General features: G+C 45.0%; 1 protein-coding gene across 6 annotated transcripts; it reads left to right on the forward strand.

The window, feature by feature from the left end:
- Nucleotides 1-304: 304 nt before the first annotated feature.
- Nucleotides 305-27729, forward strand: SLC14A1 (solute carrier family 14 member 1 (Kidd blood group)). Of its 6 annotated transcripts, none has more exons than XM_036245058.1 (10): nucleotides 305-355; nucleotides 1007-1071; nucleotides 7207-7363; nucleotides 7922-8111; nucleotides 11762-11890; nucleotides 12827-13019; nucleotides 16685-16832; nucleotides 16979-17113; nucleotides 22488-22537; nucleotides 25528-27729. In XM_036245058.1, the coding sequence occupies exons 3-10, from the start codon at nucleotides 7228-7230 to the stop codon at nucleotides 25699-25701; spliced, it is 1155 nt and encodes a 384-aa protein (XP_036100951.1). In that variant the 5' UTR covers nucleotides 305-355; nucleotides 1007-1071; nucleotides 7207-7227; the 3' UTR covers nucleotides 25702-27729. The 6 variants fall into 6 exon arrangements, with proteins under 6 accessions (XP_036100951.1, XP_036100950.1, XP_036100952.1 ...); XM_036245059.1 differs by having other exon boundaries at nucleotides 328-355; nucleotides 7210-7363; XM_036245054.1 differs by lacking the exon at nucleotides 305-355 and adding an exon at nucleotides 4137-4302.

The following is a 27729-nucleotide window of genomic DNA, read 5'->3' on the forward strand; positions in this document are numbered from 1 at the left end:
CTGAGCAAAGACCTTGAAATGCCAGGGAAAGGAAGGCAAGATGCTGGCATCGAATCAAGAACAGAGAGAGAGAGAGAGAGAGAGAGAGAGAGAGAGAGAGAGAGAGAGAGAGAGAGAGAAACAGAGACAGAGAAACATCAAGGTACAGGGGACCAGTCCTCAGCAATGCTTTGGCACCGGTGCCAGAATGGGAGGAGAGAGCTGAGTGCATGGATATGCAGAGTGGGGTTCTGAGTATAAAACTGTTAGGTGCCTCCCTCCCAGCTCTGCCTCCTCCTAAGCACCCTCCCTTTCCACAGAGCCCAGCCAGGCTTTATCAGTCAGTGCCTTCTGCCACCGGGAAGCCAACTGGAGTGTGAGTACTGTCCTTATTTCTACTCATTTCCGTTGGGTGCTCAGTCCACTTTAAATTTTGCTCTTTTGCCCTTTTCTTTGTTTTAATAGAGAAATGTTTCCGATGGTTGGAACTGAGTAGAAACAGCAAAGTCAGAGTTCTGGTAGACTAGAAAACAATTTCCCAAAGCCACAGGCTTCTTCCTGGACCTTTGAAAGCCATGTCTTTGTTTATGATCTGAAGCTGGGTGGGGACAGCACCTGAGTCCCATGTGGAAGAGGGTGTTCAGCAAGGTGTCTCCAGGACATGCTAAAAAAACTGAGTTCGTCGACATTGTATGGGAATTTCGGCTGTGTTCTTGAAATAATTAAGCAAAGTTGGAGACCTATCTATATGACTCCAAAAAAAACGGAGGTACTGGCAATGGCCCTTTCTGATCTGGTTTTATGGCCCTTCCTGCATGTGCTGTCCTGCTGTGCAGGGAGTGTGCTCTCCATGGGAAGGACTCATCAGTCACACTGAAGCCATGAATTGGGCAGGTTCTTTGCAGTTGCAGTTTCTGATGTGGAATTCAGACCTCAAGGCACCTAGGAGTGGTGTGTCCCCAACAGAAACTTATTTTAATCAGGATACAGGAATAACTGACAGCGTTCTCTTTGTTTCTGCTTACAGCTTAAAAGGGAAAACTGAGCACCTCCACCACTTAATATCAAAAACTACCTAAAATAGAGATTATTGTAAGTACCACATAAATGTCAATGTTGAAAGTCTCTTTAATATGAAAGAGCACAAATGTTTAAATTCTTTCTTCCATCTCCATATCCAAAACTGTGTACTATTTTTTAAAGTTATACGGCATACCTCATTTTATTACAACTAACTTTAACTTTGTGTAAATTGTGGGGCTTTTTAATAAACTAAAGGTAAGACCCTCCACTAGAAAATAGATTATGACTCACGGAAGGCTCAGATCATGCTTAGCAATTTTTTAGCAATAAATTATTTTTAATTAAGGTGTATATATTGTGGTTTTAGATATATGCTATTACACGCGTAACAGACTACAATATGGTGTAAACATAACTTTTTTTTTTCTGTTTTTGTTAATCCTCACCCGAGGATATTTTTCCACTGATTTTCAGATAGAGTGGGAGAGAGGGAGAGAGAGAAAGAGACATCGACGTGAGAGAAATACATCCATTGATAGCCTCCCGAAAACCCCAACCGGGGCTGGGGATCAAGCCTGAAACCAGGTACATGCCCTTGACTGGTAATCAAATCCAAGACCCTTCGATCCAAGGGCCAACACTCAAACCACTGAGTAAAACTGGCCAGGGCTAAACATAACTTTTATATGCACTGGGAAACCCAAAAAATTTGTGCGACTTACTTTATTGAGATACTCATTTTATTATAGTGGTTTGTACTTGAGACATAGAAAATTAAAGACTTTTAGGTCTCACCAGTTGCACAAATTTCTAATATATGCTGACTAAAGAACAAGTTTTATTTTGTATAATAAAATAGAGAGTGCTGCCCTGGCCATTTTGGCTCAGCTGTTAGAGTGTCTGCCGAGAACCCAAGGGTCACGGGTTCAATTCCCCATCAAGGGCACATACCCGGGTTGCAGGTTTTATCCCGGGCCCAGTCAGGGTACTTTGGGAGACAACCAACTGATGTGTCTCTCTCACATCGATGCCCCCCCCCCTCTCGTGCCCTCCCTCCCTCCCTCCCTTCCACTCTCTCTAAAAATCAATGAAAAAATATCTTCGGGTGAGGATTAACAACAACAACAAAAAATAGGGAATGCTGGTTGGATTGACATTTTGATACTGCCTTATACTAGAATGATGAGAACTGTTTTGTTTCACTAGTGACCTAGGCTTTCTGACTCCTGCCAGAAAGCAGCTTCCGGAATATTCTCGGGATGCTAAGTCCAGCACACACAGGCCTTGTTGTGGATGTCAGCCATGCAGGAGAATGAGGCTTACTTTGAGGCATGGGGAGATGTTTATTTGTCAGAACAGTCACTGTTTCCGGCGAGGGCATAGGGTGAAACTGGGGATGGCCGAGCCCTTTGTCATTGTTCAACCCCCATCCCGGAGTTATTTCCAGGTGGCCACGGGGACAGGCTGTGTCCACTCCACCACTGAGCCTTAGCGCCTACTCTGCGTTCAGAATCTTGGGTGGTATTAACGTGCTCCAGACCAGGCGACAAAGAACCACCAAGGCCTTCCTTTCCCGTAAGGCTGACTCCGCTGAGGGAGCTTGGATGGTCCCCACTTAGAACTTCAGTTTTCTTTTCTATAAAATGAAAGTTTGAATTATGCACTCTCTAAAACCCTACCTAGCTCTGAAAGTTTTCCGTCTCTTGGCTCTAAGAAAATATTGATGTTGACCTCAAAGGATGTGATTCTTCAAGATGTGCGTGATTTTTGGGGTGGGAGAAAGAGGGGCAGAAGGGCTAAGCCTCTACACTGACAAAATGCGACAGTTCCTGCTGGTCTCTTTCTTTCTGTCTTCTCTATTTATTATTATTTTTTTAACCATGTATAAGATTAGAGTCCTACTGTTGGGCTTCTTAATCTTCTTAATGTTGCTCTTTCTCAAACAAAAATATATAATGTAACCCACAGACACGTCAGTTTGGTACTTAACTAGCCAGACAGTTTAAGCACAGATAAACACATGCCCACAGTTTCTTTCTAAGACATGACAGTGATATTCCCCACAACTGTAGATTGTTCTGAATGACTCTAGTGGAGTGTAAGTTCTCAGGTTTCATACTGAGCCAGTAAAAGAAAGTAAAAATTTTTTAAAAAGAGGAAGAAAAAAAGAAATAACACACAACTTTTCTGGAATTACTGAAGGAAGAATAATATTCTTGGATGCAACGGAAGTTTAAAACAAAACAAAACATAAAAAGCTGCCACATTTGTAGAATTCAACTAAGAATTGTATATTATTAACAAGATGATGTCCATTTTTTTATTTTTATTTTTTTTACTGATTTTAGTGAGAGAGGAAGGAAAAGGGGGAGGGAGAGAGAGATAGAAACATCGATGAGAGAGAACATAGATTGGCCGCCTCCTGCATGCCCCTCACTGGGGATTTGGCCCATAACCTGGGCATGTGCCCTGGCCAGGAATCAAACCAGTGACCTCTTGGTGCATGGGTCGACGCTCAACCACTGAGCCACACAGGCCGGGCTGATGTCCAATATTTAGCAATTGTCATTCAGATACAAGAAAAAAAAATGCCATTTAGCATTCTCTTAGACTGGGCTTTTACTGTGTGTTAAGTGTAGCTAGTGTCTTATTACAGAAAATAAGAGTCCACACCACATCTTCACACATTTGTAAAGAGCAAGACTGAGGAATTGTTGCATTGGACTCAGTCCCGGGATGGAGCCCTCACAGTTCACCCCGAAGCATTTCAGAGCCAGAAGCCCACCCCTTCCACTGGAACAGGTTTCAGACCTGCCAACTTCTCAGCGGTGAAAAAACGCAGCAGAACAAGATCTGTGTGTTGGTGTCTCTGCTGGCTGGTTTGCCACCGTTTGTTTCATTCTAAGCAAAGTAAAATGAACGTTTAATTCTGTAGTCAGCCCCTTGTCTCTCTGCCGATGGAGCTCTTGGCTGATGGAGCAGTCGGCCCTCCCCGTTAGAGGTCTCGGTCTGGGGCCACATCTCCCCCACCTGGCGCGCGCCTGCCTCCACCCAGCTTGCGGTTCACCTGCTCATCCGAGCCAGGGCTCAAGTCCTGCTGATTCTAGTATTTTTTGCCTTTGTCATGTATGGAGAGTGTGGAGAGGAAGGAGGATGAATGGACAGTCTTTGATTGGCGGCGCTGGTGATGCCTCTCCTGTTCCTCATCGGAGGGACGATTTTGGAAATAAAGCTGGTGAGGCGGCGAGCGGAGGCGTCTCCCAGCTAAAGTTGGCCTTGACTAGTAGGCCACCAGAACAGGTATGCGTCCCTCATGCAGCCTCTGCCTCTGGGAACCTGAGCACCTGCGCCCCTGTGTCCTTCCTAACCAGAGCCTGGGAATCGGGGTCCTCATGCTCTGCTGAGTGGTGCGGCTTGGGCTGACTGGATGCACCTGGCGCTTGGTCCAGAAACTCATTTGCCTCTTCTCATGGCTCAGATGCTGGACAGCTGGGCTGCGGGGTTTTGATAACTGTGGAAAAGCTACGAAAAACTAGTCTGGGGTTTTACCTTACCCTGCTTCTATTTTATTCGGGTTTCTTTCATTTTCTGGCCCTGCCTTTTTAGTTGAAGTTTGCTGGCCTACTTAGTCAGATTTGAGAAGTTTGAGCCTCAGGACATGGTCCCTGCTCCATTGGCTCCCATTGCCTTTAGGATGTGTGGATTCTCAAAATTCCCTAAAGAAATGCATGGCGTCTAGCGTGATAAAACTTTAGGGTAAACTGCAGCTGGTTTCTCATAACCAGTACTCATGCCTGAGTTCTGAAGCAAGTTGTCAAGGCTCACAAGGCCTCCAGAAACTTCTCCCAGGTCAGAAAGAAATGGTTCCTGGGGGCCCTGAATCAGCCGCATCTGTCTGCTCAGCTCAGGAGCAGATCCCTCTGTCTTCTGGAGGAGACCCAACCACCCATCCATGTGGATCCTGGCGAGAACCGCTGGCAATAAGCCTTCTTTATTGTGGGCTGTGGATTCAGACAAAACATTCGATCTTTATTTAACTTTGGGTGGCTCTGCAGGGAACTCAGGCCATTCAGGTTCTCAGTCACGTCGGGCCAGTTATGATATCAAGTTTTGTATCTGTATCTCCAAAATCTCTGAGGCCATGGTGTATTTAAAACCCTCTAAAATAAATACATATAGGCTGGAAATGTTGAGGACTGAATTTGTTCACCCTGGAATAACCCATATATACCTAATCATTCCTGTGCTCGTTGGAAAACACCCCTTTAATGTTGTCAATTCCATGCTGATAAGCTTACTTAGAGAAACACATGGCAATTGTACCTGCGCTTCTGTGGTTACCTGAGCTGCAGTCTGATGCCTCTGATAAGTTGGCATGACTTTTAAATGAATCCCTGTCGCTGAGGAAGGGGCTTGCCAAGCAATGTTTTCAGTAATGAGATTTAAAGAGGGAGATATCTGAAAATAAATGATAGCCATCACTTAGATTATGAAATAAAAGACCATTTTTATAATTGCTTCAGAATTCAGTTTTACTTGCTTAACTATGGGGACAGTGAACTCCATAGAGACTTAGTTTTGGCTCCTGACTTCCAGCAATTTTCAATTTAAGAGTTTTTTAATGCAAAGATTCATTGGAAGCCTCGCAAATGCAAGAATCTAACACTATTTTGCCAAGAAAAAATAAAAGTAATCTGGAATGTGTTCCATAAACACCTTCTACTTTGTGTTATGATTAATGGTTCACCATTGTTTGAAAGGAGGATGGTTAGTTGGGCAGTGGAATAATACAATTAACGTACCATTGTTACTTAGTAAAATATCAATTACCCACATTGATTTCTGTACTAGGATTAATAGAAGGCGACACTAGAGTCACGAATAGGAAAAAAAAAGCATGACTTTTCTGTTAATAGCTATTTGTTAGCTATGGTAAATGGATGAGGCCAAAAATAGCCATGAGAACCCTTATTCACAGCCTGGCCACAGGTGGAAGGTGAGCTGATTTATCCACATGGGCTTTGGTATTTCTGAGGTCATGTCTTACGTACCTGTGGCTTCAACAATCCACAATTATGCCTTCTGGGGACTGGTGGTTTTGGTGTTCACCTACTTCACCCTAACCTGGTTCTGCTCTTGGCTTTCCTTGCACGCTCAAGGTGGCTTTACCATGGTCTTTTCCCTTTGCCTACTTCCGAGGTTACATCATTGGTATTCCTTTGTGTCTACCGTGGACACCATGAAGAGGGTTCTGTCTGTAGAGCACCATACTCTGGTGATGTTGGTGCTGTCCCATTAACACTGATCATGAGAAGTGAAGCGTCTCATAATGAACACAAGTCACGACGACGTTGCTTGTCTTTTCCTGAAGCATGTTCGCTACGACTATGCCTGGACATCCTAATACTGTACAATTCTTAGGTTACAGTTCTTTGGTGTTCAACAGCTGGGTCCACTCCCACCTTACGTATTTTCTACACCTTTGTGTAATGTTATTCTTGCCTGTTTTAAAACATTTAAATAACAAATTCCAAAAATAAGGAATATCTTGCCTGATTTGTGGACTTACTCGAGGATTCTTTGAATTTGGAGAATGTGTGTGAAAGAGTTATTAGGCAGTGTTGACACACACAAACTGGTTTTAAATTTTTTCTTCTCTTTGAACTTCAAGAAATAAAACCTTTTTTCATAAAATTAAATTTTAATTTAAAACAGCTGTTGGTCCGAGAAAGTAACCGATTGGTCTGCATTAGTGAGCACCATTTTGTAATCTGATAGCTAGCTCCTCTAACTGGCAGCATGAAGCTTACGCATCGGACGCTAGGTCTTTCTATATTATTATTTGACTCGCTGTGTTGAAATGAACTGTTTTCTAGTGTGTTCCACCAGGCTGAGTGAGATCTTTGAGTGCAGGATATAGGTGCTCAATAAATGTTTGTTGAATTAGAAACGGAACCTTATGAAAACAAAGACCAGAACCTTCTCATGGTAGCATCCAAGACAGTAATGACAACAGGAAGGTGGAGTTTGGGTTTGAGCAATAATCCGCATGATGGTATTTCAAGAGGAAAACAGCGCTTTCTTAGTATCATGGGATGTCATGGTCCAGAAGAAATAATGCCTTTAACTCATCCTCTGTGGCTACTGTGACCGGTCTGGAGAATTCCACATTAGGGTATTTATGAGTTCTGTTCTCCCCTCAAGCAGCCAGAGGAAGAGAGAGCCATGGAGGACAGCCCCCGTATGGATAAAGTGAACCGAGGTGAAAACCCGAGCTCACCATGTCGAGGGAGAAGGTGCCATCCCAAGGTTCTTAGCTATGTCACTGGGGATATGAAAGAATTTGCCAACTGGCTCAAAGGTATTTATGCTTCCATCCCTCGGAGAGATGTGAGAAGTGCTTTGGAAGAAATTACATGCTGGTTCTTCTACTCTTGTCTTTAGTTATATTCTCCTACCTTCTATCTATCTCTTTCTTCTGCATTTTTTAACTTTTTATCTTCCAACCTGCAATCCTCTTCAAACGTTTTTTATGGAGATAGTGCTCAGGGCCAAGTTCCTGCTCATATCAGAGGCAGGAAACTGGCTCCGTTTTATAGTTTCAGTACTTAAAATACAAAATTCTGCTATTGGTAGTTCAGCCCTTTGGCTTAAAAGTCTGTACTTCTAAGAATAGTAAATAAGTGCATTTGGTGCTTCCTGGAGCTGAGGTTCTAGTAGCGACCGTGTGGGCTGAACATAAAGAAATCGCATGCTTTTAGGGACCTGGGTGCCACTAAAGGGGAAAGTGTTCAAAGAATATAAAAAACCAGTTTCACCTTCATCAGAGGGGATTTTGATGGTTTTGCTCAAGAGGGCCCTAAACTTGGGAAGGGGCACCTGGCTGCTTGCTTAGTTCTGCTCCTCTCCTCTTTTCCAGACAAACCCCAGGTGCTCCAGTTCTTTGACTGGGTTCTTCGGGCCATAGCCCAGGTGGTGCTCGTCAACAACCCCATCAGTGGAATCCTGTTTCTGGTGGGATTACTGGTCCAGAACCCCTGGTGGGCCCTCCTTGGCTGTGTAGCGACAGTGGTCTCCACCCTGACAGCCCTGTTGCTCAGCCAGGACAGGTAGGTGCACCCATACAAGCCGCCCTGCTCACTCTGAGGACACGGGAGCCAACCAGTGACTTGGGAAGCCCAACAAAGTCCCTACTCTTCGCAAGAGAAACGACCTTTATTCCACAGAACTCTTTATATTTGCTTTTACTGAAGGGTCCGGGTATCATTTATTCATGGTCCCTGAATAAGTAACCAGTCTGCACAATGCCACATTCTCAGAGCAGTACATGGTACCCAGAATTAAGCTATAGGAAAATCCAAGGAGAGATTCTAAAGGGATATTCTTCACTAATCAATCAATTAGTGATCATTAACATTCTTTCTTGTTTGGGGCAAAAATGCATGAGTTCATGAAGAGTCTTATTGGCTTCACAATCCCTTTTATTTCTTGTTTGCAAAATTTGTTCAGTAAATTTATTCTGCTCAGCTTCTAGAGAGATGAATAACCACAAACTCCAAGTTATCAAGTTCAGACTTTAGTGTTAGGATATCTTTTGAACCACATGCAAGGTTAGAAATAGCGTCTGCTTCATACATGTGTTATTGTTGTTGTCGTTGTTAATCCTCACCTAGGGATATTTTTTCCATTGATTTTTTTAGAGAGAGTGGAAAGGGAGGGAGGGGGAGAGATAGAAAAACATGGATGTGAGAGGAACACATGGATTGGTTGCCTCTGCCGTCTGGGGCCGGGGATCGAACCTGTAACCCAAGCACATGCCCTTGATTGGGAATCGAACCCACAACCCTTTGGTGCACCCATGGATGTTCTAACCATTGAGCAACACTGGCCAGGGCTACCTTATACATTGATCTGTCCAGTGACTAAAATGTTTTATGGCATTTTAAAAAGTAATAAATATAAGGAAATTGCTCAATTTGAAAATACATTGATATGTAGTTACCCTTCTCAGATGAGCAGTCTTAGTCTCATTTTATAATAGAACTACTGAATTAAATGTGATTGAAATGTTAAAAAAAAAAGAAAGAAAGAAAGAAGGGATGAGCTGACTCCCACCAGGGCTGCAGACCACTCCTGACCTACCAGTTCCTCCAGGGAGGCTGCCGGTCTTCCAGGTGTTCAAGGTCAATGCACCACCCCCAGTAGATTATCGTTACACAACTAAGTTCTTGTAACTCTTCCTGTGGATTTCCTAAGGAGATTCTTGAGGAGAGAGTCAGCAAATGTGCCACTTTTGCATCAGGTTCCAGGAGCCTGGTTTGTTTTCTGTAGAGGGTGATTTACTATTTTAGGTTGAACCCTATTCCAGTGCATGTCAAGAAATGGTCTTTCCACTTTGGAGGTGTGGTCCAGGCCTGTGCCATATCAAATATTCCTTCATTGCTTTGCTCCACTGAAAGTTGACCCATTTTCCTTATCAGATCTATTTTAGATGACCAGCCATATTCACACATACTAGTTTCCAAATCTCTTTTCTTTTCCCTGGTCCTAAAAGGACCACATTGAAACAGCAAGCCTCTGTTTTAAGTGAAGACACATCTTCTTGTTGCTTTAACCAGTCCATTCCACAACTTGTAGACATTGCCATTAAATGTGTCGGCCAAACCCAAGCAGTAATTCTGAAAGTCGGTTGTTGAGAGGATCCATCTTTGCAGTAGTTCTCCACTGTCATCATGTTTAGTCCTGATTCCCAAGGGCATTATCACTTCCTGGGTTAAATCAATACAAAGTGCATCACCTCCCACATGGCCTGGAGGCTTATTAAAGGTAGACAAAGGACGTTTCAGCTAATGCTCTCACTCAGAATGACATCATCCTGCTGAGGCACTGGGGCTCCACTCCCGTTAAGACCACGCCCTCTTCCACCGCCCCCCCCAGTCCGATCTCACCCACTCCATGATCTTCACACCTGTGACCTCATTTGACCTTGAATGGTGGGCCCTTCAAGGTGCCAAACGTTGCCAATGGCTTCTACTTTCCGACTATGGCATAGGAACCGTTTTGACCAGGAGTAGAAACTTTACCCGTAAGACGACTTTTAGAAGTGAGGTTACCAAGTGCCCAACAGAAGATGAGTGGATAAAAAAGCTGTGGTGCATTTACACAGCGGAACGCTGTTGGCCGTGGAAGGATGACCCGGAGAGCGTGGGGCTGGGTGGGTGGGCCAGTCAGAGGGGGGCAGATGCCGTGTGTTTTGCTTATATGTGGAATCTAATGAACAGAATAAACTAACAAAGAAAATAGAAACACTCACAGCTATCCAAGGGGAGGGGAGAGAGGAGTTAGGTAAAAACGGTGAAAGGATTAAGAAAAAAAAAAAACCTCATAGACAACAGTATGATTGTTGCCAGAAAAAAACGAGGGTGGAAGAGGGAGGCAGGAGAGGGCAAAGGAGGATAAATGGTGATGGAAAGAGACAGGACACGATACAACACACAGATGAAGTATTATATAATTGTACACCTTAAACCTATATACTTTTATTAACCAATGTAACCCCCAAAACTTTAATTTTAAAAGGACATATTCCCTTAGAATCTCCTAAATCTCATGACATGCAGTTACAGGGCTAGACTGTCAACATAAACAACATCCAGACCTGGAAGAATTTTTATTTGAGCCAAACTGACCCAAATTGTTGGGAAGCAAAGTATCAAGTGATTGAGAAAATGCTCCAGAAAACAGCAGTTTTACAGCTTATTTTATACATTAGAAGCAAAGCAGGAGGAGGTAAGGAGGTTACATGAAATCCATTGGAGATAGATTAGGGAGTTGGGGGGGTATCTCGGGGATTGGATAAAAAATTTTCTTTTACTGAGGCAGGGAAAAGATAGTTAACAGTTAGTGATGAACATAATAATAACAATAAAGGGATTTGTGGTCTCTGCTGTGGTGCAGTGTTTGCTCCCTGGGGGATCTGGAAAAAGAAAATCACCCTCCTTGTGCAAAGGTATGTTATCTTAGACACAAACAGACAGCAGACAGGCTCAGTTAAGGTCAAGATGGACCCTTGTTAGGGAAAAGCCCCATCTAGGACAAGACTACCTGCTTTGAACTGCTTTTCGTTAGAAAGTTTTCATTTCAGACCATCCTATGTGGCTACTTTAGGTCTCTGAGGGTGTAAGGCTCCCCTGACAGGCCTCCCTTGAGTTCGTCAGGTTTAGTATGTGGCCCCTTTTTCGTCCAAATGGAAGCACAGGAAGTTGAAATAAATATATGCTAAGTTGGAAGATGAATGTTTATGAGATCAAAGACACTACGAAAGTGAATTTACATTTCAAGAATCTTACATCTCTCACCAAGAAAATCAGACTTCGGAAACAGTTTCATCTAAAAGCTTTATTCAAGTCAGGGGCCCTTAATAATTTAAAAGAAATAATAACTTCCCAGAGGAAAGACTAACAGGAAGCAGAACCAGTTCCTTGCTGGTTTCCCCTTCTCCCCTAGATGCTGAAAGTCTATCTTGAGCTACGATGCCTCTGTAGGGGGTTGTTCCAAGTACACATTTGTATTTTGCCTACATATATTTTACTGTTTCATGTTTTTATTAGTATTCGGCTTCCATAGACTTTGAAATAAGTTTCTAAATAGAATCTCATTTTCTAATGTGAATCTGATCTGGAATGTACAACGGTCACTAATGTACAAGTCCAGCCAACGCCCACTCAGGAAATATCCCTGCTGTGCCTCTCGCCCACAGGTCAGCAATTGCGGGGGGCCTGCATGGCTACAATGCCACCCTCGTGGGGCTCCTCATCGCTATCTTTTCAGACGAAGGAGACTGTTTCTGGTGGCTGTTATTTCCTGTATGTGTTGTGTCCATGACTTGGTAAGTTGTGCCTGGTCTTCAAAATGCTTTTTTTAAAAGAATTATAGTGAGGGGAGGGTAGTTGGAGAGTTACAGCTCATGGGTACAGGGTTTCCGTTTTGCAGGATGGATGGTGGTGATGATTGTACAACAGTGTGACTATACTTAGTGCACTTAACTGCACACTTTAAAATGGTTACTTGGTAAACCTCATGATATGTATATAACACAACTTCTAAAGAAGTAAATATTGGAAAAAGGAAACATTGAAACAGACTGATGCACGTGGCCCTTCATACCGCCTCTCCCCTCTCCCCACGATTCTGATGTCATTGGTCTTGGTTGGGGGTGTTGCCTGGGCACAGGGAGTTTTAAAGGCCCTTGGAAGGTTTAAAAGTACAACCAACGTGGAGAGCCTCTCACTGCAGGGTTTGTTGAAACGAAGACTGCAGCTCCCCTCCCAGAGCTCCTGATTCAGTTCCTCTTGGACGGAGCCTGCGAATTTGCATTTCTAACAAGTGCCCAGATAATGCTGATGTGACCAATCCGGGCATCCCACTTTGAGAACCACTGTGCCTCTATGAACTGCCCTTCCCACCCCCTTCAAAAAATTCTTTACTGAGGAGCAGCATCAGCACCCTGGCCGAGTGAGACAAAAATTCTTGACTGAACTCAGTTCCTTTTTTAAAAAACCTGAATTCTTCAAACTAGTTTCTCAAAAGCCAAATAAACTATGAGTTCATTTTTTTTCACTTTATATAAGAATCATTCCCTCTATGACAGGATTTATCCCAAGTGCGTTTGGATGTTTGTTTGCTTTTTCTGTGGGAAGTTTTCCAACAGGGCACCTTAGGGGCGTATTTCGGGGTGAATCCAAGGCCCTCCACAGCAGAGGTTCGGCTTGGCAACACGCTGTCTCACCCACAGTCCCCCACTCTGTTCTCTCGTTGTTTGTAGTCCGCTGCTCTCAAGCGCATTGAACTCCGTGTTCAGCAAATGGGACCTCCCTGTGGTCACCCTGCCCTTCAACATGGCAGTGACTGTGTACTTTTCAGCCACGGGACATTACAATCCGTTCTTCCCAACCAAACTGATCACACCTAAGACCTCAGTTCCGAATGTCACCTGGTCTGAACTCAATGCCCTGCAGGTAAGATACACTGTCTCTTCACGTTCCCTCGGCTTTGGAGGCTAGCCAGCATCCCGGTCACCCACTCACGGGATCAGAGCCTTGCAGAGACTCGGCTCTGGGGGGACATTCCTGTCTTCATTTTGCCAGCTAAGGCATTTGTTCTGCTCCAAAGCTTTTTGGGCTCTAAGGGGTTTTTAAAATTACTGATTTATTTATTTAATCCTCACCCAAGGATATTTTTTCCATTATTTTTAGAGAGAGTAGAAGGGAAGGTGAGAGGAGGAGGGGGGAGAGAGAGACATTGATGTGAGAGAGACATGTCAATTGGTTGCCTTCCGAATGGGCACCCACCGGGACTGGGATCTAACCTGCAACCCAGGTACATACCCTTGACTGGGAATTTAACCTGTGACCTTTCAATGTGCAGGCTGATGCTCTAACCATTGAGCACGCTGGCCAGGGTAGGGATTTTTTTAAGTATTTGGTGAAAGCTAACTTTTCCCCCTCTTTTCCTAAGATCTACAGTGCTAATCCAAGAGGATAGCACCTTTGGAAATCAGACACTCTATTGCAAACTCAGCCCTTGTTTGGGTGGGTGTGGTGGGGACCAGCCATTGATGCCATTGATGCTGGGAACTCCAGCCTGGGGTTCACTATCATGTCCACCACAGAAACTCTGCTCTGCTTTTTCTTATCCTCAAGATCACAGAATCAGTACCTGTATAGCAAGCGCCCCACACACTTGTAATGTGGGCCAGAGTTTGAGGACCACTGTCAAGGCTGTATACTACGTATCCCTTTACAGATGTGCATAGAGAGAACGCCGTTCTTTTTTTTATTTTATTTTTTATTTTTTGTGGTATGTGCCCCTAGCAGGAACCGAACCCAGGACTCTCTGGTCCGCAGGCCGACGCTCAACCGCTGAGCCAAACTGGCCAGGGCGAGAATGCGGTTTTTAAATACCAGGTTAACCCAAATACAGTTCCAGCTCTTCCAATGGGTGTTTGTTTAAGTTTTCTTGATTATTGAAAACAAGAGAACACTTGAAATCAGAAGAAAACCACAGGTGCAAAAGACTGGCTTTCTCACTATATCAGGTTATAAAACACATTTTCTATGCTGAGCAATTAAAACATGTGAGAAGCTCAAGTAGTCTTTTCTTTAGCTTCTTTTCCAGAAAATGAATGGGAGTATTTGGAAACAACTCAGAAGAAAAATAAAAACGTATTATAATGCCCCATAAAAAATGATATAAAATAGTATTCATCGATCGACCTGTATTGGCACTGTCCAATACAATAGCTGTTAGTCCCATGTGGCTATTTTAATTTGAATGTAAAATTAATTAAAATTTAAAATTACAAATTTGTTCCTTAGCCTCACTAGCCACATTTCAGGTGCTCAACAATCCCATGCATTGGACAACAGAGATACAGATTATTCCAAGATCGTGGAAAGCTCTATTAGACAGTGCTAGCCAAGGGGGGGGGGGGGGGGTCTTGTCCTTCCCTTCCCTCTGAACGACCACCTCAACATCAACTCACTTATTTCCCACCTCCCCCAACTCCCCTCCTCCCTGACTACTTGAGGGATAGTTCTGCTGGATGAGCCTGTGTCAAGTTCTCTGGTCTAGAAGAAACAGAAAATGATCTTGTGTAGATATGAAAAACCAGCATGGGTGGGAAGGACTCAGGGTCCATCTTAGGGTGGAATCAAACTCACAGTAAGGACCTGCGCGGTGAGCAAGGACCAACCCACAGGTGGAAGCCAGCATTACATCCAGCCTAATGCGTGGAGGTAGAGGACGCTTCCTCATGCCAAAACTGGGACTCCGTGTCAGAGGTACTGCCCCTGAAGGTCCTTGACACAAGATGCACAAAAGACCTAGGGAAGGGATCTTTCAGCAAATGGCCTTGATTATAAGGGAACTAACTAAAAGTTCTGAGCCGGCGGGAGATCACATCCACAACACAAGGCCAATGTAGAGCAAAATGGCTTTATTGCATGGGCCTTGGTGCAGGCAGACTGAGCAGAGAAGGGTTCAGCCTCGAATCAGGATTGGGGTGTCGGTTATATACTCCACTTTTAGCTTCCGATAGTTCCTGCTGATATACTTTGTCAGGCCCATTGTCCACTTTGCAGCAGGACTGATCTGGTGTCCTGACCGACATCTGCTGGGTTATTCATTGTCTTGCGGATAATCCAGATAATCCTTATCCGTACTCAATAGAAAGCTGAGCAAAGGTTATGCAAGCAACACAATTTCCACAGTTTCTGCCTTTTGCAAACTTTTACCTTTACCCTTTAAAACATTACTAATCCTTTCACTAACATGACTAATCCTGCCTATCCTGGCCCTACCAGAGTGTTGTTCTAAAGAATTCTCATTTGTGAATTTAAATCAAGCCCTTCATTTAATGTGTTTACAGAATGGCAGTATCTTAATCTGCCATTTTGTAAACACAGGAGCTGAATCCAGGCTTCAGCCAGAAAGTAGAACGGTGCAACTTACGTGTTTTGAGAACTGACATTTGATAACAGAATAAACTAAGGTATCTTGGTTTCAAATAATACATAGCCTCGTTAACAATAGAAGTGTAAATATGGTCCTGATTCACAAACTTGCCGATAATTGCTTCTGAATTGTGGATAAGATAGCCTGACTTTGGGTCTCTGGCTTTAGCATGAACCACCAGATTGCTTGGGAATAATAATACTTCTATGGACTGGCCTCGGCACTGATGGACATTTGGAAGCAACAGAAGTTTAAGCTGTGGTCCCTGCCAGGCTCACAGGGAGGCACAGGAGATCCTCACAGTGGGGACAGCGACACCACACGAGGAGCTAACAGTTACCAAGGCCTAGGGCCAGAGGGAGCAGGAGGGCAGTGAGTGAGGGCATGGGCTGTGTGCCCCAGGGAAGGGCTGCTGTATCTCTGGGAATAAAGCAGAACTATGTCTCAGATTTTTCTGTGAAGAGAGAGGGAGAGCCCTGGCCGGTTTGGCTCAGCGGTTAGAGCGTCGGCCTGCGGTCCAGAGAGACCCAAGTTCGGTTCCCGCTAAGGTCATGTACCTCGGTTGCAGTTTGTCCCCGGCCCTGGTCGGTCGTGTGGGTGGCAGCTACTCGATGTGTCCCTTTCATGTCAATGTTTCTTTCTCTCTCTCTCTTCCTCTCTCTCCCTCCCACTCTACCTGAACAAAAAAAAAAAAAATGGAAAAATGTCCTCGGGTGAGGATAAAAAAAAAAAAGAGAGAGAGAGAGGGAGAATTTTTTAAATTAAAGACACTGATCTCAAAAGATTAGCCCTAGTCGGTGTTGCTCAGTGGTTAGAGCATCAGCCCATGCATTGAGGGGTCGAGGGTTTGATTTCAGGTCAAGGGCACTACCTGGGTTGCAGGTTTGATTCCTGGCTGAGGTTGGGGCTCACGCAGGAGGCCCATCAATGTGTCTCTCATATAATTGTTTCTCTCTCCTCTTTTTCTCTCTCTCCCTCCCTCAGTCCCTTCCACTCGCTCTTAAAAAAAAAAAAAAAACAATGGAAAAAATATCCTCAGGTGAGGATTAACAACAACAAAAAAGACTAGATATACTAAATCTAAAATTACCTCGTATGTGCTTGTGGGTGTCCTATGGGTTTCTGTCCAATTGTTTTAATGACTTTATTTCCTAACTTATTTTTGCAGTTACTGAAATCCGTGCCTGTGGGCATTGGTCAGATATATGGTTGTGACAATCTGTGGACAGGGCTCATTTTCCTGTGCGCCATCCTGCTTTCTTCCCCACTCATGTGCCTGCACGCGACAATCGGGTCATTGCTGGGGATGGTAGCAGGTAAGCGAGCCTCCTCCAGACCCTTCTTGAGGTCTCCGCTTTGGAGGGATCAGTAGTTCCCAGTTGCTGCCACCAGCCCAGACCCCGCTCGGGGAGCATCCAACCTTTGGTGCGCGGCTCTGACGCCTCCTGTCTTTATCCAACAGCACTCAGTCTTTCGGCCCCGTTTGAGGACATTTACTTTGGACTCTGGGGTTACAACAGCTCTCTGGCCTGCGTTGCAATAGGAGGAATGTTTGTGGCGCTCACCTGGCAAACTCACCTCCTGGCTCTCACCTGCGGTGAGTATCCCGCGCATCTGGAGGGAGGCTTGCTTGTGACTATGGGATCAGAATCCCGAACACACAGTAAAAAAGGACTGCATGAGAAACTAGGGCTGGGGTCCTACAGTGGGACCCGTGCTACCTAAGTGTGTGACCAGGGCGAGCGACATCCCTTCTCTGGGAGTATTCAAGCCGGCTCTGCCTGGCTTGGTGCTTATTGAGACAGGAGAGCCTGTTTACAATATGTGCATGTTGGGGGATAGAAATGCAACTTGTCCTGTGTTCTCCATACCAATCATTGGACTCGAGAAACTAAAAGGAAATAACTCAAGCTAGCTACAGAGCCATGTCCCCTGGTGAACCAGGTAGAGTTTTGTGCGGCCCTTTGAGATCTCATTAATCCAGCTCTGCTCTGGTTTGAGTGAGCGGCGGAATTACCAGGAAGGTTTGTTCAAGTGCAGACTGCTGGGCCCACCCTCAGACCCTACTTCATGGTTGGACGTGGAGGAAGCAGTTTGCATTTCTAACCAAGTGCAGGCGGGGTTGATGCTGTAACTCTGGGGCCACGCTTCCAGAACTGCTGTACCAACCCCTTCCGACCCCTGCATTCTAGCCAGACTCAGCCAGTCGGAGCAAAGGGCTCTAGAGAGCGCTGCTCCATCCTTCTCATTTTACCGTCGGGGCGCTAAGGCCAAAGGACATCCAGTCCATTGGCGGCCAAGGCGCACCTAGAACCCACCTTTGCTAACAACCTGAAGAGTTACGCCCACGACACTACTCTGCTTCCCTTTAGTAGCACGCAGGCCTCCGGTGAGAACGGACTCAAGTGATTTAGGTTTGAAAAGCTAACGACCGTCTCGGCCATTGTGAGGGATGCTTATTTTCCCACAGCCTCCGATGTTCCTAATTCAATACAAGTAAAAGCACTTAAGATAATATGCTAGGCCAGCGCTGTTCAATCTTCTTCATCTCATGGCACACATGAACTAATCACTAAAATTCTGGAGCACGCCAAAAAATACATATTTTGCCAATCTGACAAAAAAAATAATAATTAGGTATAATTTTGATTGATTCACGCTGGATGGCTATGGTTGTGTTGACTGTTGTCATTTTTTTTTTTTTTGGACAATCTAAGGGAAAAGAGAAAGAAGCCAGTGCCCCTGACTAAATAGTCAGGTATGGCACGTTTTAAAAATTCTTGCGGCACACCAGTGTGACGCGGCACACCGGTTGGAAATCACTGTGCTAGACTAAAGGGAATGGCACTCCCTGGGGGGAAAGGGGTGCAGGGATAGTGGAATGTGCAGAAGTCAGTTCAAATCTAATGGGAATGTTTGTCTGGAGCCCGTTTATCCCCAGATTAATCCGTCCAAGTCATTGTTAAATGTCACATATCAGGCGGATTTAGAATGGATTCCTGCATTGGGAGGGGGTAGGCTGGCCCCCCCGGATTTCTAAGGCCTTGTTCAATTTTTATTTCCTGGTGCTGTAGCAAGGATAACAAAACTCAAGTGGCCGCTTATATGTCATTTAGCCAATTTCTTTGTAGTCACACAGCTATTTCCCCTAATAACCCTGTCAAAACTTTTTGCTCATTATCCCATTTGTTCGTAAACTTAGGGGAGAAGAGGAGGCTATAACAGATTATATGGCCACCTGAGCTCAGCTGGGTTTGATTCTTTGTTCTGAGATTTGTTTGAGGTTTCAAACCTTTATTTGGAGTGCATACCTCTATTTTTCTGTGTTGGCAGTAGCAGCAAATACATGATAAACACTCATTATAAAACTCAGACAGTACTAGTAAGAGCCAGGGATTGATTTAAATGCTTTAGATCTCAGGCAGTTCCTGTACACAGAGTTACAGTTAAGGGCAGAAGCCAGGTGAATAAGAGAGAGAGAGCTCTCAGGAGCCCATACGACATTTACAGCTGAACAAGGAGACACCTTGTTCACAATTCCTGGGGGGACACTACAGTTCAGAATCAAGAAGCACCTCCTAGAGAAGCTGGCTTTTCCATAAGTCCTAAAAACTGAGAGGAGAAATTCTTGTTGGTGGAGAGAGTGGTTAGGGCCGGTATGGGGACAGCCCGAGTACATCCTTAAAGATCAAGCAGAAACTGTTTAGGTCACAAGAGTTGATGAGGTCTTTACAGACCGTGGAAAGGAGTGAAACCAAAGATATATGCGGATGTATTTCCTTAAAGTGGGAATATCATCATCATTTTCTTTATTATAGAAGTAGCACTGGCTTATTGAACAAAACAAATATTCAGTCAATACAGAAGAGCATAAAGCAGACAGTGATCATTCATCCTACTCCCTGGACAGAATTGTGCTGCCTCCCTCTTGTAAGAACCCTGTGATTACATTGGGTCCACCCGGATGACCCAGGGCACTCTCCCTGTCTCAAGATTCCAACTTAGTCACCGCTGCAAAGTCCCTTTGCCATGTAAGGTAACATAGTCACAGGTTCTGGGGATTTGGGCGTAGACATCTTTGGGGTCCTTTATTCTGCCCATCACACCTACCTTCCTTGGAGGAGATCAGATTTTCTTTACTCGTTTAGTGTAATGGCTTAGTATAGTGAATCAGTTAAAAGCCCACACCCTGTTGCCCAAAGTCCGGCTCTGCTCATTTTAATGTTAATGGATGCCCAGTTCACCCCACAAAGACCATATCAATTTCCTCTGCTACCACACTGGGTATTATTAGTGGTTTTCATTTTAGACATTGAGTTTTGAGTCAGACCTCCAGCCCCTCTTGTAAAGCAAATATCACGTGTAAAGTGCACAGCAAGTTTCAGCTTGCCCCCAGCACCCAGCTCCTGTCCAACAAAAGCCAACCTTGTCGGCCAAGGTAAATAAATAACAGTCGTTTTCACAGAGGTGCTCTTTCATAGGGCTTTATCAGGAGGGAAGACTTGGCAAACCCTGATGGCGGCTGGCAGGGCTGCCTTCCCTGCCTCTAAACCAGAAACTGTATGACCAGGGAGTTCCTCAATTTTGTTATTTTATCCATGCAAACTGTGAGCACATTTTGTATCTCTTTCGCACGGCTGGGGAATCATAGTAGGACTCGCACATGGTGGTGTATTAGGAGGGACGCTGTCTATGGAGAGCAGAAATCCAGTGTTCCCTTCAGCACTCAAGGGACTTTTCTGCCCCTCGACGCTGTGACGGTCATCACCTACAAACTGTGGTGTGCAGGATTTCACCTCTAAGGAAGGCTTTCCCAGTCCAACTCAGCAAGTCGTAACTGATGGGCAGCTGCTATTAGATAGTCTGACACTCTCGCTATGGACAGAAAAGCAACTTGGAATTGGAGATCACTTTGCAACAATAGAGAGTATAAGACTTGAATACCAAGACTGTGCCTTAGAAAGGTGATAGGTATTAAAAGGAGAGAAATGGCGGTAAGGTCTCGTGCTCTGGAAAGGTGTAAAGGAAGAGCTGGTATTCAAGAGAGTCAGGCACAGTGAATATCTGTTGAATGAGTGAATGAATGAATGAAATGGGGGAGAAAATACAATTTTGGAAACCAAGCAGAAAAACCTTTTAATGCAAGCTGTTGCACCCTTCTGCTCAGACAGTACCTCAATCCCACGGTGCACCCACAGCTGCTATTGTGGAAATACATGACTTCATTTGAGATTCATCAGCTCCTTGCACAGCACGTCTCCAGGTGGCCTTTTTATAGAGGAAGAAACTAGACTCTGAGAAGTTCGGTGATTTGTCGTATAACAAACAAAATGGCAGAGCTGGGGGTTGAAGTTCTGACTGTTTCCAAAGATAAGCCTTTCCCACTAGCAGGAGACAATCCAGATGTGAAAGAATTAGGCACACTGTTGAAGAAAAAAATACCAGGACAAAAGACAAAATATTGGTAAAAGGATGGAAATATGGATCAGAGTTCCCCTTACCACTTCCTGTCCCGCTCCCCAACATAGCTGTTGTGATTTCTCACCAGACAGGAAGACCAGGTGTGAGTGTATCTAACAGTGTGTGCTGGTGGCCTGGGTGTGTGTGCAGGTCCCTGAGCCTCCTCGAGGCCCCTCTCCAACCAAAGCTGAGGAATTAAGGATTCGCTAGTTGAGATCTTTGTTTTTGTTGTTTTACATTGGAAATCACGTATACACTAAAATTGCCTGCTCTGAGATTCGTGCTCACTCCAAGTAAATTTAAAAATAGCATATTTAGCCCAGCCACTGTGGCTCAATGGTTGAGCATTGACCCATGCACCAAGAGGTCCCTGGTTCGATTCCCGGTCAGGGCACATGCCCAGGTTGTGGGCCCAATCCCCAGTGGGGGGCATGCAGGAGGCGGCCAATCGATGTTCTCTCTCATCGACGTTTCTATCTCTCTCTCCCTTCCTTGCTCTATAAAATCAATAAAAAGAGCCCTGGCCAGTTTGGCTCAGCGGTTAGAGCATTGGCCTGCGGTCCGGAGAGACCCGGGTTCAGTTCCCGCTAAGGGCATGTACTTCGGTTGCAGTTTGTCCCCGGCCCTGGTTGGTCGTGCGGGTGGCAGCCACTCGATGTGTCCCTTCACGTCGATGTTTCTCTCTCTCTCTCCCTTCCTCTCTCTGCCTCCCACTCTATCTGTACAAAAAATGGAAAAATATCCTCAGGTGAGGATAAAAAATAAAAATAAAATAAAATAAAATAAAATCAATAAAAAGAAAAAATATTTTTTAAAAATAATAATAAATAAATAAATAATAAAAATAGGGGAAATCTGATCAATGTTTATTCATTGACCTGTGTGCCAACTTTAATGGTATTTGGAAAATGTTCTTCTGGAGAGGAATCCTAGTTGTGTTCAGTTTCTGCTGATCTCTGAGTTACTACCTTCTTCTTTTTTAATACTATGATTTTTTTGTAACTGAATTCTAACCATTAATTTGAGAATCCTAGATGTAGTCAGGTGCAATATAAAAACCACACTATCTCAAGAAACCTTCATAAATTTCATTTTAATTCAACTACGCCTGGATAAAATAACAGGGACGGTTATTTGCTATGGAAGAACCTTTCCTTGAGTATCAGCAAAGCAGCAACGAGATGGTAGCCACAGAAAAGCCACCTTTATTAAGCACGTAGTGTGTGCTGAGCACAGGCGCTCCTCCTTCCATGCACAGACCCGAGAGAGAAGTGCTCCCATAACCTTCGCTGTGCACGTGAGGAAGTGGGGCTGAGAGAGGCCACCAGGCCCTGAAGTGGTGGAGTCTGGATTCGAATCCAGAGCTGCTGACTCTAAACTCATGCTTGTAACCAGGGTTCGGGGCAAGCTGGCAGAATGTGGATGTCTGCATTCCAGGGGTTTTATACAGAAAGGCAGTCTCTTCTGCAATGAAATGAAACCTGCCAACCATTGTTCTTCTTTCTTCGTAGCCCTCTTCACCGCCTACCTGGGAGGCAGCATGTCACGCCTGATGGCTGTGGTGAGTTTGCTTTCATCTCGCTTCGTCATCAGGGACTGATCGGTTTGCAGTGGTCTGGAAACCCTCCTGAAGCCCACGTGGGTGGGGTCCCGCGGCAGGACCCATGACTGTGACAACCATCTCTTTCCCTCTTCTTGCACCTGTCTGTCCTCACCTTCCAGCATCACAGTCACTTTTAGTCCAAACTACAACCACCAGGCTTGTTAGGAACATCAGACTGCTTGATTTAAGGCAGTCAAGTTATACAATTGATGTATAATGTATCATCAATTTATACTCTAAAACTCCGAGTATCAGGAGGTTGACTTTAAAATATCTTTTTATTCGAAGATAAAGGAAAGCCAGGACTATGTAGTAGCTGGGAAAGCAGCAAAGGGAGAAAAAGGATAATTAGCTAAAGACTCAATTTATAAAAAAAATCAAGCCAGTATTTTTTGTTTGTTTTTTTATTCTTTCTGTGGCTACTCTTTTTTTTTTCTTTACTGATTTTTAGAGAAAGAGGGAGGGAATGGGAGAGAGAGACAGAAACATCAATGAAAGAGAACATCTATTGGCCGCCTCCTGCATGCCCTTCACTGGGGATTTGGCCCACAACCTGGGCATATGCCCTGACTGGGAATCGAACCAGCGGCCTCTTGATGCATGGGTCGGTGCTCAACCACTGAGCCATAACGTGTGGGCAAACCAATAGTTTTTCATACCCCAAGGAACACCAAGGAACAGGGGATTTTTTTATTTTTTATTTTTATTTTTTTATTTTTATTTTTTATCCTCACCCGAAGACATTTTTCCATTTTTTGTTCAGATAGAGCGGGAGGGAGAGAGAGGAAGAGAGAGAGAGAGAAACATCGATGTGAAGGGACACATCGAGTGGCTGCCACCCACACGACCAACCAGGGCCGGGGACAAACTGTACCCGAGGTATGTGCCCTTAGCGGGAACCGAACCCGGGTCTCTCCGGACCACAGGTGGACGCTCTAACCGCTGAGCCAAACCGGCCAGGGCTATATTTGCTTTTTTTTAATCCTCACCCGAGGACATTTTCCCATTTTTTTGTTCAGGTAGAGTGGGAGGGAGAGAGAGGAACAGAGAGAGAGAGAGAAACATCGATGTGAAAGGAACACATCGAGTGGCTGCCACCCACACGACCGACCAGGGCCGGGGACAAACTGCAACCGAGGTACGCGCCCTTAGCGGGAACCGAACCCGGGTCTCTCAGGACCGCAGGCTGACGCTCTAACCGCTGAGCCAAACCGGCCAGGGCGGAACAGGGGATTTTTTTAAATTCCCAGTTGTCAATAGGACTTACTTAGACCCATGTCCTGGCTGAATTAATTTAATAGGCAAAATCACTGCCCATTAAGTGTCCCCTGCCACTCTTTCTCCTTTCTTTTCCTTTTTTTATCCATACCCAAGGAGAGAAAGAGGGAACATCGACGTGAAAGGGACACATCGAGTGGCTGCCACCCACACGACCAACCAGGGCCGGGGACAAACTGCAACCGGGTACATGCCCTTAGCGGGAACCGAACCCGGATCTCTCTGGACTGCAGGCCGACGCTCTAACCGCTGAGCCAAACTGGCCAGGGCCCTTTCTCTTTTCTTTTCAGCACTGTCTGGCCCTTTGACCTTATTTTTCCCCTCCCCTGGGGAACCCAGGATGCCAGCTCCAGGACACCCTGCCCCCCAGGGCCCTGGACCTCCTCTCTTTTTTTTTTTTTTTTTTTTTTTTTTTTTTTTTTTTATCCTCACCCGAGGATATTTTTTCCATTTTTGGTACAGATAGAATGGGAGGGAGAGAGAGGAAGGGAGAGAGAGTGAGAAACATCGACGTGAAGGGACACATCGAGTGGCTGCCACCCGCACGACCAACCAGGGCCGGGGACAAACTGCAACCAAGGTACATGCCCTTAGCGGGAACCGAACCCGGGTCTCTCCAGACCGCAGGCCGACGCTCTAACCGCTGAGCCAAACCGGCCAGGGCTGGACCTCCTCTCTTCTCCACACTGCAGGCGATGCAGACCATTTCTGATAGACCAGTCCATGTGGCTGTGGTCAAGACAGTGTCTAGTCCTCTCAACAGCAGCACAGAGAGTTTGTCTGGGAGGGTCCTCTGGCAACACAGTATCTTTCTGGTGGAAAGTCAAAATGCCATTACAGGCATGACTGGCAGTACATCAGAGCATTGTGAGGCCCTTCACATCCCAGCAAAGGCTCACAGACATCAGCCCACGGACCAGAATTGGACAAGCTGCACAGCAGGGTCGGCTAGGGAGATTTTCAAAAACACAGATCTTTAGGCCCAGTTCCTTGGCGTTCCTGATAGAGTGGATCTGACATGGTGCTTGGGCACCTGTGTTGTTTACCCCTTCCCCAGATGATTCTGATGGGCAGTCAGGTTTGGGTACCATCACATCCACAAGTCCTTACAGGGCCAGACCTCGTCAAGCACATGGTGCATGATCAGAATCGCATGAGTTTCCATGGATGATAGCACAGAAGACATACTTACCCTCAAGGAGCTTAGAGTCTATTTGGGAGACAGAGTGAAAAGAAGAAAAGCAAGTGGAGTCCAAGACCTCGCCTGGTGGAAGTCAAGGGGGCAGAGGTCACCGTGGGCCTTGTGGGTGTGACGAGTGGTCAGGAGCTCTTGGGGGTTTACTAAGTGTCATCTCTGTGTGCCAGGTATCATCTTTGTACGCCTGGTGTCCGAAGTCTAAATGTATGAGAGGAAGGGAAGGATATACACGGTGGAAATATAACTGACCACCTGAAAGAATGGGTGATGACATTTCAACTGCCCTGAGCTCTCAGACTCGGTCTGGGTGGGCATCGGCCGGATCCAGAGCAGGGCCCTCCCCGCCCTCGCCCCTGCCCCCGCCCCCGCCCCATCCCCAGGCAGCAGGAGGATGGCGTGAGAGGCGGTGCTTTGCGTGGATTACTTTTCGACAGGACCTCAAAGGAGCGTGTGCTTGTCTCTTCCCCTTCAGGTCGGATTGCCCTGTTGCACCTGGCCCTTCTGTTTGGCCACACTAGCGTTCCTATTGCTGACCACGAAGAACCCCAACATCTACAAGATGCCCCTCAGTAAAGTCACTTACCCTGAAGAAAACCGCATCTTTTACCTGCAAGCCAAGAAAAGGATCGTCGAGAGCCCTCTGTGAGAGCAGCCTTCTTCCACAGCTGTGCTCACGTCGTGTCTGCCTGCCCCGTTGGCTTCCAGGGTCTCAGCAAATCGTTTTCCACTAGTAGCCACTTTCCTACTAACCCATCGGCGATCTGTCCTTATGCTCGCTCTGTAGTTTCCTTTCAGATTCCGAGAACATCCCTAAACATGCGAGAGACACCCAGACCACGTGCTCTGGCTACGGAACTTTAAACCCTCGTGGGGTGTTGGCACGAAGACTGTCATATATTTATTAAAGCCAAAATGCTCCCTCGGAAAGAGGAACTGAGGCTAGAGCTAATTAGTGATATTTATTGATATTTTTGATATTTGGTTTGGCTGGCTGGTGTTAACAGTATTAAAAATTAAGCTCTATAAACCAATTAAGCCGTATTAAGGGAACGGAATTCATGGTCACAAAATTGAAGTCAACCTAGAAATCTCAGATAAGCTGTTCGGCTTGTGGAAAATCAATGCAAGTTACACAGTACAGCTGTGGCAACAAGGCAGGGGCGGGGCCAGGGCTGAGCTCCTCCCTGCTCCTCGGCAGGGCCTCCGTGTGGTCAGCTGACTGGGTTCCACTGTCCGAGATGGTTGGTCTTTTTCAGGCTGATGAGCTGCATTAGGGAGAAAGGGTTTTTGCCAGTCAAAATTATTTTGAATTGTTACTTTTCTTGGAGATTGCAAAGGACTTTTTAGGAGGAGTTTACTATCTTTTTCTTGTGAGAACGGATTTGTCTCATGAGATAAAATAAGACAAGTTCTTGGCTTAATTAGTTCCCAAATAGTATAGAAAAGTTACATTTTTTATAAAATACTCAGCATAGCTATATTTTTACTATAATCCCTAAGTTGGTTTTGTAAATGCCCCGAATGCATAGAATTAAGTCATCAACACTCGAGGGCCCGTTCAAGTTACATTTTCAGTTCCTTTGAAGATACCTTACGCGTTACAAAGCCTGAAAGGTAAGGGCAGATTGCTTTTGGGTGTTTAGAAGTGATTGAATTTCGACTTAAAAAAAAAAAATTAGTATTTTCTGAACACTCATAATATTCTCGCTCAGAAACCAATGATATTTGAGCCACCAAAAAGACCTCCAGATAAAGGACTTCCTGTTTTGTTTTGTTTTTCTTTTTTTTTTTTCATTTAAAAGTTACCAGTTCTGTAAAGATTTTATAACCCAACATTCAGGGTGTGTCAATTCAGTCCTTTGGAGAATGCAAAAAGAGACACTGTAGAATCTTGAGGTTTTTTTTTCCCTTTGGGTTTGCAGTGCTCAGTGACAATATACAGTTTGCTGAATCAATCGACATAAAAAGGGAAGTAAGCCTTCAAATATTTTAGGGAGAAGTTCACTTCTTCCTTTTCTCAGGAAAACAAACAAACATTGTTTCAATTTTTAAAACCTGTGACCACAGCCTTTTGAAACCAGACTCTGCAGCTGTGGGGGAGTCACACGTCTATTCCTGTGGAAAAACTAAATTTTCAGTGTTTGAACTGAAGTCTCTCTGATTAGGGAATTTATGAAATAAGACTTGGGTGGGGGGCAGTGCCGGACTAAAAAGCAAGCATAACCAAGGATAACCAGGGGTGAAGAACCTGGGCAGTGGCTGAGTGAACCCAGTTGATTTTCAGAATGGGCTCTATCCAGTGTGCTAATTACATACCTTCTCCCCTTGTGCGCACACGGACTTGTAAATAGGAGCATTTTAAGGCCTTATACATTGTCTAATTTAAAAGGTATTGATTTTCTCCAGCTATTTTTGTTACTAAGTGTTAGCCTAATAGTAAGTGACTCTTTTATGAGTTTTTCTATAGAGCACTTGTATTTTTCCCTATTCTCTGTATAAAAAGTTTCTATGTAAGAATATGAATAAATTATACTCATAGCTGTTTTGTGTAAATTTTGCTTAAAAGAGTCATACATGTTGCCCAGCGGGTGTGGCTCAGTGGTTGAACATCAACCCAGGCACCAAAAGGTTGCCGGTTCAATTCCCCGTCAGGGCACATGCCCAGGTTGTGGGC

The sequence above is a fragment of the Molossus molossus genome, unplaced genomic scaffold, assembly GCF_014108415.1.
Source record: "Molossus molossus isolate mMolMol1 unplaced genomic scaffold, mMolMol1.p scaffold_m16_p_6, whole genome shotgun sequence".
Classification (NCBI taxonomy): Eukaryota; Metazoa; Chordata; class Mammalia; order Chiroptera; family Molossidae; genus Molossus; species Molossus molossus.